Source organism: Sorex fumeus, unplaced genomic scaffold (genome assembly GCF_029834395.1).
Source record: "Sorex fumeus unplaced genomic scaffold, SorFum_2.1 ptg000037l, whole genome shotgun sequence".
In the NCBI taxonomy this organism is placed as follows: Eukaryota; Metazoa; Chordata; class Mammalia; order Eulipotyphla; family Soricidae; genus Sorex; species Sorex fumeus.
This window is the reverse complement of record NW_026606094.1, coordinates 11,243,747-11,257,145: the sequence shown is the minus strand read 5'-3', so window position 1 is coordinate 11,257,145 and position 13,399 is coordinate 11,243,747. Positions and strand designations below refer to the sequence as shown.

The window sequence follows — 13,399 nt, the reverse complement described above, 5'->3', positions numbered from 1 at the left end:
AGCAAATCGACGATCAACGGGAGGGCCTTTTATTATTATTTTTTAATCTGTATAAGTTCAAATGGAGCTGTGATTCATACTGTAGCTCCAATTCAATACCACCAAGTTTATTGTAACCCCTGTTCTCTCTTTGTTCATTAATTCAGAAAATTGACTATCATTATCAGTCTATTATTTCAACTCTAGGATAGGTATACATTTAGGTCAGAAATTTTAGGCATTAGTTTTGCTTGAGATAAAGTTAAAATAATTTTTCCAAGTAACTTAGTTTTGGTCCGGCCTTTCAGCTGCCTCTTTGGTAAACCCTCCTGCAATTGCCACCTTTTAGGAACCACTGATTTATTTTCCATTCTTACAGGTTTGGCTTCTCCATACTGTCATTTAAATAAATTAATGCAATTTATTTCATAGCAAATGTGGCTTCTTACATCAGGCGTATTTAATATTATGCATATCATTGCATTACCCAATAGTTTATTCTTTTTTCAACACCTAATACCTGTTTCTTGTATGTAACTACTTATTCAGTCATAAATTAGAGACACTCTAGCTTGCTTCCAGTTAAAGTTGATAATAATGCTGTCACATGTATTTGTGTATGTATTTCTATGTAAATACAATTCAAATAATATATCGATGTGGATTGTTAGAATATACAGTAAATAAGTTTGACCTTAAAAACTTAGCTAAAATTTGGAAAATTTTGAAAATATTTTTATTTTGGATTAATTTGCTTTTGGGGCCATACCTGACTGTGCTCAGGACTTATTCCTGGTTATGCTGGGAACACCATATGTGATGCTGGGGATTAAACCCAGGATAAAGGCAAGCCCTTTATCTGTTATACTCTTTCTTTGGTCCCAAAAGTCTTTTAAATTAAATGTTAAAGAATTGAAAAACTTTTCTATAGCAGTGACTATATCTGTTTCTTGTATTTAACAAAAAATTTAAGTCTAACATGAGAAACATTTTTCTTTTATTTGTTTATTTTGTTTTAGGGGCCACACCTGGTGGTTCTCAGGGCTTACCCTTGGTTCTGAACTCAACAATCACTGCTGTTGTATTCAAGGGACGAGGTGGTGTGCTGGGGATTAAGCCCAGAATGGCCATGCAGAGGCAAATACCTTCCTTGCTGTACTATCACTCCAACTCAAAACATTTTGCTATCAGAGTCACTTTTATCCTGTATTTAGAGTATTAGCACATCATTAATCTAGATGGAGAGTATGAGAAAACCTAGGAAGACTTTCCTTCAGAATAGCCCAGTAACTATATAGTCTCACTCATTCATCAATCAAATTTATATTTATTATTTACTGAGATGTTTTTCTTCCTATTTCTGAGACTATTTATTAATGCCTATGAATTTTGGCCTAGATATTTGTAATACAAAAGCTGTCAAGAATTGAAAACGTCTGTCTTTTAGGAATATAAGCATTTGTGGGGAACCCATTATCATGATCTAAATATATTTTGATATAGAAAAGACTAACAATGTTAATTAATACATATAATATTTCTATGTGCCATCTCCATTCTAAATGCTTATATATTTATTTATTCCCATTCTTTACATATGAGAGATTGAAGCTCAGAGAAGTTATTAGTCTCTAGCTAATAAATAAAGAAAACATGTTTCATGTTCAGGCACTAACTTCAAATTATATTTTCTTATGCATATCACTAGAGAAACTTCCTAAATAGATATTTATTCCCTGTAATTATATCTTATTCTAATGGGTTTTTAAAAGAATACATAAATTCTAAATGACACATATTAAGATAACTGTCCCTTTAGAGCATGAATAATTTGGAGCTTTAAGACTGAACCATGACTCATTTATGCAAACATAAATATTCAAACAGAAGTTGCTTCACATTTTGGGGAGACATTGTAAGATTTCTGAGGACCTTACAATGAACAAAGGAAGGATACCTTCTCAGTTAGGCTTCTAAGCACATCAAAGCTTTATAATTGAAGTCTTTGGCTGGAGCAATAGCACAGTGGGTAAGGCATTTGCCTTGTGCTTGACCGACATGGCCAACTAGGATTTGATTCCTTTGTCCCTCTCGGAGAGCCCAGCAAGCTACCAAGAGTATCTTGCCCACATGGCAAAGCCTGGCAAGCTACCTATGACGTATTCAGTATGCCAAAAACAATAACAAAAAGTCTCATAATTTGTTGTGAGACGTTACTGGTGCCCGCTCGAGCAAATTGATGAACAACGGGGCTACAGTGCTATGAAAATTATCACTAAACTTTTTATAGAAAATGAATGACCAGAGGTACCTCTAAGCAGCAAGAGAGTAAGATGAATTTAAACTGTATTGGTCCCTATTTCAACTAAATGCTAAGATCCACTAACCTCTAAGTTTAGTAACTAGACACTGTCTCACCTCAAATAGCCAGGTTCTAGCATTTCAATAGCAGAGTGATTCATTTCTGGCTCTACATGTTTGTAGGATTAGCAGTCCCTAAAAGCAGGATGCTGTTTTTAGTATATAGAGCACTGAGAACTATGGAAACGGTTCTTATTAAAATTAAAAAAATTAAAATTAAATTAAATCACATGAGATGATTCTCAGGTGATTTTGATGAGATAGTAGTTGCATGTGAAAGATGATAGGCATAGAATGGCTTTTGTCATTAATGCTCTTCTTGTTAAAAAAGTTTGATGAAGATTTTTAGAGAATATATGATTAAAAATAAAATAAAAGTATGAGTACCTGTGTAGATCTAATGAAGAAAAGCATGTGTCATTTTTGATTTGCAAATCATCAAAAGCATAAAATAAAAACATGCCCAGTGTGAATTTTGTTTCAAACTTCATAATTATTTATGAAGTTTTACTAATACTACCATTAAAGTATATTTTATTTTTTTTCTTATTATCATATGTAAAACATAGATTAGGTTATAGAAAGTAGTTTGGGATTGGGATCTTTGAAATATGTATTTCTCTTCTTCCAGTTTGATCTCTCAAATATCCTAGGGCTTAATGTCATTACCATTTTCTAAATGCATTCTAATTCTTTCAAAAATATTAAAAATGTTATACCAAAAAATCAGCAATTCATATAGATCCCACTGCATGTATATAAGGCATTCAATCTCCCCAAATTATTATCTATTAAAATATTATTTAGGTGATTACAATGTGTTGATGCAGACTCAAATATAACATTATAGCCCTGGTGGGGGAAGCAGTGGGTAGGTGGGAGTATCTGCTCAATTTGTTATGAGTCTAAAACTTCCACCCGAAAACCTATTAAAAATAATTATTACCACAGAAAAGCTGGAGAAGTGCATCACATTAAAGCCAGTTAATCCAAGTTAGAAAACTACTTTGATGTTCCACTTGGTAATGATACAAATCTTATATATTTTATGATGTCCATAAAAATAAGAAAACAAAGTCGAATATAGAACAGATCATTAAACCTAACCATTAAAAGGTTAAACCATGTAGACCATCCTTGTATGACCCAGAATCCTCAAACTTGTTTATTTCTTTATATTCAGGTATTTGGGACAACTACTTATTTTGGTGCTCAGTCCAGAGTACACTGGAGATAATATTTATGGTGTCACATGTCACAAAGTTATGTCATCTCCTGTAACTCTGAATTCCACAGGTTTGTTTTGGAGGAAAAAGCACAGGAAGAGGTCATTGGGTGGGGGATGGGAAAATAGGAAGCGGAAGGTTGAGAACAATTGCTTCTCTTGCCTTGACTCTGGGTTTTTAAAAAAGCTTTTTAAATCCTTAGCTGTTTGTCTAACTCAAGATTTAATGTAAAATCATCTCAGTTCTGACATTTTATATCACATCACCTTCTTTTCTGTGTGAAAGTTCTACAAACTGCATTTTGTCTTTGCAGTATTCAAAATTTTTCTGTTCATTGATTCCATGATTGCTAGCCATTTACCTGGACTATTCTAATTCTTCTCAGTTTGTAGGGGAAAGTCAGCACGACCAGGATGCTCCAAAGCATCTGCAGTAGCAGTACACTTGTTCTGAGTCCCACAAAAGTTGGGATGAAGTTTTTAAATGGGCCATTGTCAGTATGTAGAGTTGAAAGCTACATACTTGATGATGATTCTCTTCCTGGCCGGTTGAGTATTAAAACTTCTAATTAATAGCAACTAAGTAATGATAATTGAATAATCCAGTAAACTGAATGTGGAGGAAAATGGTTCAAGTTTATTGAAAATTTTGAAGAATTTTGCAATCTCATTAGAAATATTATGTATGAATTAACTCCCTCCACCAAACTTGTATCTATTACGTTTCCCCATACCTTCAGAGTCCTCTGTCTTCTTCATCTAGCCTGTATGTGGAACTGAAAACTTCAAAATTTTTATGAAAACTATTTCTTAGTTTTTGTCTGAGCATTATCACTTTTTTAAAAAATTTTATTTAGTGAAACATCATGAGGTACAATTGTAAAGTTACAAATTTTGGGGCTTGGGTTTCAGATATACAATGGTTGAGTACCCATCCCTCCACCAGTGCCCATTCTCCACCACCACTAGCCCCAGTATCCTCCCATCTCCTCCCCCCCCCCCCCATCCCACCCGGCTTCTGTGGCAGGGCATTCCCTTTTGTTCTCTCTCTCTTCTTTTGGGTGCTATGGTTTGCAAAAGAGGCATTGGGTGGCAATCATGTTCTGTCTATAATCTACTTTCAGCATGCATCTCCCATTCAGGAAGGATCCTCCCAACATTCTTTACTTGGTGCTCCCTTCTCTATCTGAACTGCCTTTTCCCCCTAGCATGTGCGGCTGGCCTCCAAGCCATGGAGTGAACCTCCTGGTACTTATCTCAGCTATTCTTGTGTGTTAGTCTCCTATTTTGTTACTGTATATTCCCCAGATGGGCTGGAGCGATAGCACAACAGGTAGGGTGTTTGCTTTGCACGCAGCCAACATGGCTGACCTGAGTTTGATTCCTCTGCCCCTCTCGAAGAGCCTGGCAAGCTACCGAGAGTATCTCGCCCACATGGCAAAGCCTGGCATGCTACCCATGACTATTTTAATATGCCAAACACAGTAACAAGTCTCACAATGTTACTGGGCCCGCTCGAGCAAACCAATTACATTCATCTAAGAAATCACTTATGGGAGGACAGTGACAGTGATTCCCCAGATGAATGTAATCTTTCTATGTCTGTCCTCTCTTTCTAACTAATTTTGTTTAGCATGATACTTTCCATGTAATACCACTTGTATATAAATTTCATGACTTCATCTTATCTAACAGCTACATAGTACTCCATTGTGTAGATGTACCAAAGTTTCTTTAACCAGTCATCTGTTCTCGGGTACTCAGGTTTTTTTCCAGATTTTGACTATTGTGAACAGTGCAGCAATGAACATAGAAGTGCAGATATCATTTCGACTGTACTTTTTTGCCTCTCTGGGATATATTCCCAGGAGTGGTATTGCTGGGTCAAGTGGGAGCTCAATTTCTAATTTTTTTGAGAATCAACCATACTGTTTTCCAAAAGGGCTGAACCAGTCGGCATTCCCACCAGCAGTGAAGGAGGGACCCTTTCTCGCCACATCCGCACCAACACTGGTTGCTTTTGTCCTTTTGGATGCAGGCCAGACTCTGTGGTGTGAGATAATATCTCATTGTTGTTTTGGTCTGCATCTCCCTGATGATTAATGATGTAGGGCATTTTCTCATGTGCCTTTTTCCATTCAGATTTCTTCTTTGAGAAAGCTTCTGTTCATTTCGTCCCCCCATTTTTTGATGGGGTTGGATGTTTTCTTCTTGTGGAGTTCAACCAGTACTTTGTATATCCTTGATATTAACCCCTTGTCAGATGGGTATTGGGCAAATATCCTTTCCCATTTTGTGCTGTCAATACTGTCTTTGTATTTTTCTCACTGTCTCTATTGAGGTGCAGAAATTTCTTAGTTTAAGATAGTCCCACTTGTCTATCTCTGTTTTCACTTGCTTGGCCAGTGGCATGTCATCTTTGAAGATACCGTTAGCTTCAGTGTCATGATGGGTTTTACCAACGTTGTCTTCAATATACCTAATGAATTCTGGTCTGATGTTGAGGTGTTTAATCCATTTTGATCTTTCCTTTGTACATGGTATTAGGTAGAGAGTTCATTGTGTGTGTGTGTGTGTGTGTGTGTGTGTGTGTGTGTGTAGCTGTCCAGATTTGCCAGCACAATTTGTTAAAGAGGCTTTCCTTGCTCCACTTTACATTTCTTCCTCCCTTATCAAAGATTATATGATCATATGCTTGGGTGGAGATGTCAGGATATTCAACCCTGTTCCATTGGTTTACAGCTCTGCCTTTGTTCCAGTACCATGCTGTTTTAATTATTACTGCTTTGTAGTAGAGTTTGAAGTTAGGGAGGTTGATTCCTCCCAGTTTCTTTTTCCCAAGAATTGCTTTAGCTATTCGTGGGGGCTTATTGTTTCATATGAATTTCAGGAGTGTTTTCTCCATTTCTTTGAAGAATGTCATGGGCATCATTATAAGTATCACATTGAATTTGTACAATACTTTTGGGAGTATTGACATTTTGACAATGTTAATTCTCCCAATCCATGAGCAGTGGATATCTTTCCATTTTCTCGTGTCCTCTTTTAGTTCCTGAAGTAGCGTTTTGTAGTTTCCTGTGTACAGGTCTTTTCCATCCTTAGTTAAGCTAATTCCTATGTACTTGATTTTCAGGGGCACAATTTGGATGAGATTGTTTTTTCATGTCATTTTCTTCTCTCTATTTGTGTATAGGAAAGCCATGAACTTTTGGGTATTGATTTTATAGCCTGCAACTTTACTATACAAGTCTATTGTTTCTAGGAGTTTCTTGGTAGAAGTTTTAGGGTTTTCTAAGTATAGTTCGATGTGCCAGACACAGTAACAACAAAGTCTCCAATGGAGACGTTACTGGGCCCGCTCGAGCAAATCGACGATCAACGGGAGGGCCTTTACCTTTACCTTCATATCATCTGAAAATAGTGAAAGCTTGAATTCTTCCTGTCCTACTTGAACGCCCTTTGTGTCTTTTTCTTGCCTAACTGCTATTGCAAGTACTTTCAGTACTATATTGAACAGCAGTGGAGTGAGTCGGCATCCTTTTCTCATCCCTTATCTTAGTGGGAAGGCTCTCAGTTTTTCCCCATTGAGGATGATGCTTGCTGTAGGCTTGTGGTAGATGGCTTTAACTATATTGAGGAAAGTCCCCTCTATACCCATTTGGCGAGGGTTTTCATCGTAAACGGGTGCTGGATCTTGTCAAATGCTTTCTCAGCATCTATTGATATGATCATATGGATTTTATCTTTTCTTTTGTTGATATGATGGATTATGTTATTGATTTCCTAATGCTAAACCATCCTTGCATGCCCAGGATGAAATCCACTTGGTCATGGTGTATGATCTTTTTGATGAGTTGTTGGATTCTATTTGCTAGTATTTTGTTGAGAATATACACATCCTGTTTATCAGGGATATCGGCCTGTAGTTTGCTTTTCTTGTGGTGTCTTTGTTTCCTTTTGGTATTAGAAAGATATGGGCTTCATAGAAACTGTTTGGGAGTCTTGCTAGTGGTTTATCCTGTTTATTTTCTTAAAGAACCAGCTCATGGTTTCGTTGATCTTTCAGATTGCTTTTTGGTTTCCATGTCATTGATTTCTGCTCAAAGTTTTATGACCTCTTTCCTTCAGCCTGGTTTGGGCTCCCTTTGTTGGTCCTTTTCTAAGATCTTGAGCTGTGAAGTCAAGTTGTTTATGTGGGTCCGTTCTTCCTTCCTGAGAAATGCTTGCAGAGCTATAAATTTCCCCTTAACATGGCTTTAGCTGCATCCCATAGGTTCTGGTAGCTCATGACTTCATTCTCATTTGTTTCCAGGTACCTTTTGATTTTCTCTTTGACTTCGTTCCTGACCCACTCGTTGTTCAACATTGAGTTGTTTAATTTCCAGGTGTTTGATTTGGTTCTTTGTGTCTGTGTGTGATTCACTTCTATCTTCAGTGCATCTTTGGTCTGAAAAGATTGTTGATACTATTTCTATCTTCCTGATTCCATTGAGGTATGTTTTGTGTCCTAGAACATAGTCTATTTTGGAAAATGTTCCATGTGCTTGGAGAAGAATGTGTATTTTTTCTTTTGGGGGTGTAAAGCCCTGTATAGTTCTATAAGCCCTCTCTCTTCTATTTTTGACTTCAAAGCCAATGTTTCCTTGCTGAGTTTTGTTCTTGTTGATCTACCCAGAGGTGATAAGGCAATGTTGAAGTCTCCAGCTACTATTGTATTGCTAGCAATGTCCTCCTTAAGAACAGTCAGCAGTTGTTTAAAATATTTAGCAGTTCCCTCATTAGGTGCATATACATTTAAGACTGTGATTTCTTCCTGTTGTATGTATCTCTTAATAAATAGAAAATTGCCTTTATTGTCCCATTCAATCTTTTTCAACCTGAAATTTATGTTGTCGGATACTAGTATGGCCCCAAGTTTTTGAGGAAGTTGCTTGCTTGCAGGATTTTTTTTCCCATCCTTTAACTTTGAGTCTGTGTTTGCTCTGACTGTTCAGATGAGATTCTTTTAGGCATCAGAATGTTGCGTTCTGTCCTGAATCCATTTTGCTACTCTCTGTCTCTCAATTGGTGGATTTAGACCATTGACATTGAGAGAGATTATTGTTATGCAGTTTTATGTCATCTCTCTGTAAGGGTCTGTTGTGCTTGTAGTTTGTCTTGTCTTATAGTAGCCCCTTTAGCCCTTCTTCCAGATTTGGTTTTGAGTCTATGAAGTTCCTGAGCTGCTGTTTATTCAGAAAATAGTGTACCATTCCTTTGAGTTTGAGTGAGAGTTTAGCCGGATAGAGTATTCTTGGTGAAGTGTTCATATCAGTGAGCTTTTCCACTCTATCCCACCATTGCTTTCAGGCTTGGAGGGTTTCCTCTGATAGGTCTGCTTTGAATCTAAGGGGTGCTCCTTTGTATGTGGTTTCCTTCTTTGACCTTGCTGCTTGCAGTATTGTGTCTCTATCCGCAGCATCCATCATTGTAACTATGATATGTCTTTGAGTGTTTTTGTTAGGATCACTTTTAGCTGGCACCCTTTGGGCTCCTTGAATCTGAATGGCTGCATTGTCCAACTCTGGGAACTTTTCAGCAATGATTTGTTTAACCATGGATTTTTCATTGGGATTGTTTCCCTGACCTTCTGGTACTCCAATGATTCTAATGTTGTTCCTCTTGGAATCATCTCCTAGGCCCCTGATTCACTCTCGAGCTATTTTGAGGTCTCTTGCTTGTTGTTTGTTGTTGCCTGTAGGCTTCGTGCAGCTGATCTTCCAACTCACTGATTCTGTCTTCAGCTGTGGCCATTCTACTGTTGAGGGCACAGACTGAGTTTTTTATTTCATCTACTGAATCTTTTATTTGTGACATTTTTGTGTGTAGCTTTCCAATTTCTGCTCTCATTTCTTCCCATAACTTCTTGGTTGCTTCTTTCATGTTATCCTTTAATTTACTGGATATCTCTCTTACTTTTTCATTGAGTTCATTGAACATCTTCATTACTTCCTATCTGAATTCTTTCTCAGAGAAGTTCCTTTAGGTGAGTAGCACCTACTGAAGTGTCTGTACTCTCTTCATCATCCTCCCCTTGTGCTGGGGATTTGCATATTTTCTTCATGTTGGTGTGGAGGTATGGAGATTGAGATGTTCCACGAGATTGCTGGGGGCCCAAAATTAGGCCATGCCCACTTCTACACGGACCACGTCCACGTCAGAAGGGGCCACGCCCCTACAGGTACCCAGTGTGGGGGGTATAACCTGGGAGAGGAAGAAAACCTGGCACAGCATTGGGGATGAACAGGAAGAGGCTCAGGGATGGTGAGCATCCCAGGGTCCTATAGGTGCCTGGGGCACGTAGGTGGAGAAACCCCAATCCCACGTTCGAGCACTAACTGACCTAGGGGAGGAAGAAGTGCTTTATCACTTTTGAAGTTAAGAAATGTAGATAAATTTAAAATAGAAGGGACATCATTTCTACAGCCTTTCCTAATTCCCAAAACAATTAGAGGGCAACTCACTCAGATTTTGAGATCTGTGTAGCACTGTAGCACTGTCCTTCCAGTGTTCATTGATTTGCTCAAGCAGCACCAGTAACATCTCACAACAAATTGTGAGAATTGTTGTTACTGTCTTTGGCATATCAAATATGTCACGGGTAGCTTGCCTGGCTTTGCTCTGTGGGCGAGATACTCTCGGTAGCTTGTCGGGCTCTCTGAGAGTGGCAGAGGAATCAAACCCAGTTCGGCCACGTGCAAGGCAAACACCCTACCTGCTATGCTATTGCTCCGGCCCCACAGTAGGTAGGATAAGGCAAAAACATAAAATAAACAAAAAAAATCAGAAGCAAAATTTAAACAATGCAAAAAAATTATATAAAATGAAACTGACTCGTAAAAAAGGCACAAACAGTACAAATTTTTAGTAAAGGCAAATGTAATAAAAGAATTGATTACCTTGTAAGTTAAAAATTGTTTATTCACATCAAAATCAAACCATAAATTCAGCTATATAATCCTCCCACAAAAATCTGTGTAGACTTCCAAAATAGACTTTTAAGTAAAAATCATTTTCTCCAGAATCACAGAAAGGGTTCTTCTGAAACTCTAGCATGATTTTAAATAACCTGGACTGATGTTTACAGTTTACTGTATGAGTTAACAGAATTGTAAGGGTTGGAGAATGTTTCCTGAATGCCTTGTTTCAAAGCACATCAAATGAATCATTAAAAACTTTATGATGGAATAATAAAACGGATAAAAATCTTAAAGCAGGACTGAAAATTTGAGAATAAGGACTTGGGGAAATGGAAAAGAGAGAAATGAATTTCCTTGCTTAAGGGTTCCTTCCATGTGGTGAAGTGCCAGAACAGGGGCCGCCATCTTTATTTCCCCTCTCCTCTCTTTTCTTCAGGTGGCCCTCAGACCCTTTTGGTTCTATCAAGGCAAAGTGGAGAACATACAATATTTTGCAAGTGTAGAATGAATTTATCTGAAAATAGTCACTAATTTTTCAAAATCTGAATCATCAAGCTAATTTACCTTAATTGCTTCCAAATGGACTTTATCAACATTTGATATTTTTTGAGTAGGTTTAGTTAATAATAGCTAGGTAATGAATCTGTAAATTCAAAAGAGGAGAGAGGTAAATTTGTTGGTATCTCTTATCAGCTTTATAAGTTAAAATATATATATTTGAGATTACAATAACATTTATGAAACTTTCTAAATTTTTATCAAAATAGAGTTTTGTGATGCATGGCTTAATCTTTAGGATTGAACAGAGCCCTTCAGTTTGAGCTAGAGACTAGATATAAAGTTACAAAACATATCTACCACAGATTTACCACTGTCTGTGGGTCAATTGCTGGGGAACTTTGGGATGTTGAAATTTTGTTGATGTTGAGGTATATTTAGTACATTTTGGTCAGAGAAAAATTTACCACCATCAAGTCATTTGTGTAACTCTATTTGCCATAAAACAAATTCTTTATATTTCCAGCAAATATTATGACAAAAATGTATAAAGATAGTGTTCCTAAATAGTTTGAAAAATGTATAAGAGCACTATTTTTTTACATTATCAAATAAGCCACTTGCTTTATTATTTTGAATTGGAATGGTGATTAGCAGAGAGTTCAAGGTAGGGTATAGATGACATAGACACTATTACCTCCATTGTGTTTTCTTTCTCTTACTATTTGTGAATGCTTAACTTCATAGGCTTTTTTTTTTTTATAATTCTTTGCAGGTAAACATATTGCCAGAAATACAGCACCAGCTTTGCAGAAAGGAAGGATTATGTCAAGTAATTAGAAGATTTCCCGGTAATCTTCCATTTGCTTCTTTATGCATAAATTTAAAGGCTTCCTAATAATATCTTAGATTAGCATTCTTTAGATCCTATGTCTATGGATTCCAATCTATTACAGACCTACCTAGAATCCACAAGGCTTTGTCAGTGGTAATGCTTTGTTAATAAAGAATATTTATATGGTATTAGTTTTCCTTCTTTTAATTTTGCCTTCTAAGTTTTTAAGTATTTATTTTTTTGTGTTTATCTTTAAAATAATGCCACTTCATTTAAAATTTGTATAAATAATGTTTATAAAAAACCTGAGCTGGAGATAGCACAGTGGGTAGGGCGTTTGCCTTGCTCACCGCCGACCTGGCCAACACAGGTTGAATTCCTCTGCCCCTCTTGGAGAGTTCAGCAAGCTCCCACGAGTATCTCGCCACAAGGCAAAGCCTGACAAGCTACCCATGACATATTCGATATGCCAGACACAGTAACAACAAGTCTCACAATGAAGACGTTACTGGGTCTGCTCGAGCAAATCGATGAACAATGGGAGGACAGTATTACAGTGCTATATAAAACCTTCACTTAAAAATATCTATCTGTTCATTATTAAGCCATTCTGATTCTATCATGTATTTCTTCTTCCTAATATACTGTCAGCCTCTCTTTAAGTTAAAAAAGAAAGTTATTGAAGGAGTAAATTCCACGTCTTGACAATGTTAAAAATTTGGGTCAGAAACTACCATCTCCAGTTTCCCCTTTTATTCAGAGAGTAGGGGAAAAAATCAGTTCTTGGGAATAAAAATTATAGCTTACATTAAACCAATCAGTGAAAGGATTCCTCAGTTTTTTTAAATCCATTTATATTTAATATCTTTAATATTTATAAATATTCATAGTGGAAAAATATTCCACTACATGTTATAATCAAGACTTAGATCTGGATAAGTTTAAATTATTAAAAAATGTTTTTCTAATGGAATTAGAAAACTGGCTATCTTAACCCATCAGCTTTTCCATGGGATTTTACTCCCTCATTTAATATAAACTATAGCAGCATGCTATATTAGAAAGACTACAGTCTTTTACCATCATTTACTAAGTATTAAAATAAAACCAAAGTGAAGAAGCAGTTTAACTTTCAATTGAAGATAGTTATTTAAAAAAATATTAGCTGCATTAATTTAGCTTCTGTAGTTACTGATTCACATGACTAGTGTAAAGAATGCCACGATCTGAATTTGATTTTGTAAATTACAATTGACATACTCCACCCCTCTCAGAGAGTCCGGCAAGCTACCGAGAGTATCTGGCCCGCACAGCAGGGCCTGGCAAGCTCCCGTGACGTATTCCATATGCCAGACACAGTAACAACGAAGTCTCCAATGGAGATGTTACTGGGCCCGCTCGAGCAAATTTTATATAAAAAACAATAAATATTTTTTGATAGGCAGTAAACTAGTGGTTCCATTAAATATCTAGAAATGTTTTAAGGAATTTTTTTGAAAATGTATGCATTTTGAATAAATTATGCTTTATTATTTTTATTTT

General features: G+C 36.7%; 1 protein-coding gene across 1 annotated transcript in view; it reads left to right on the top strand.

The window, feature by feature from the left end:
- Window positions 1-13,399, top strand: part of CPED1 (cadherin like and PC-esterase domain containing 1) — a 338,587-nt gene that overhangs the window by 69,101 nt on the left and 256,087 nt on the right. Inside the window, exon 4 of the mRNA XM_056118573.1 lies at window positions 11,798-11,873. Coding sequence (XP_055974548.1) covers window positions 11,798-11,873 — 76 coding nt within the window. The remainder of the gene's footprint in view (window positions 1-11,797; window positions 11,874-13,399) is intronic.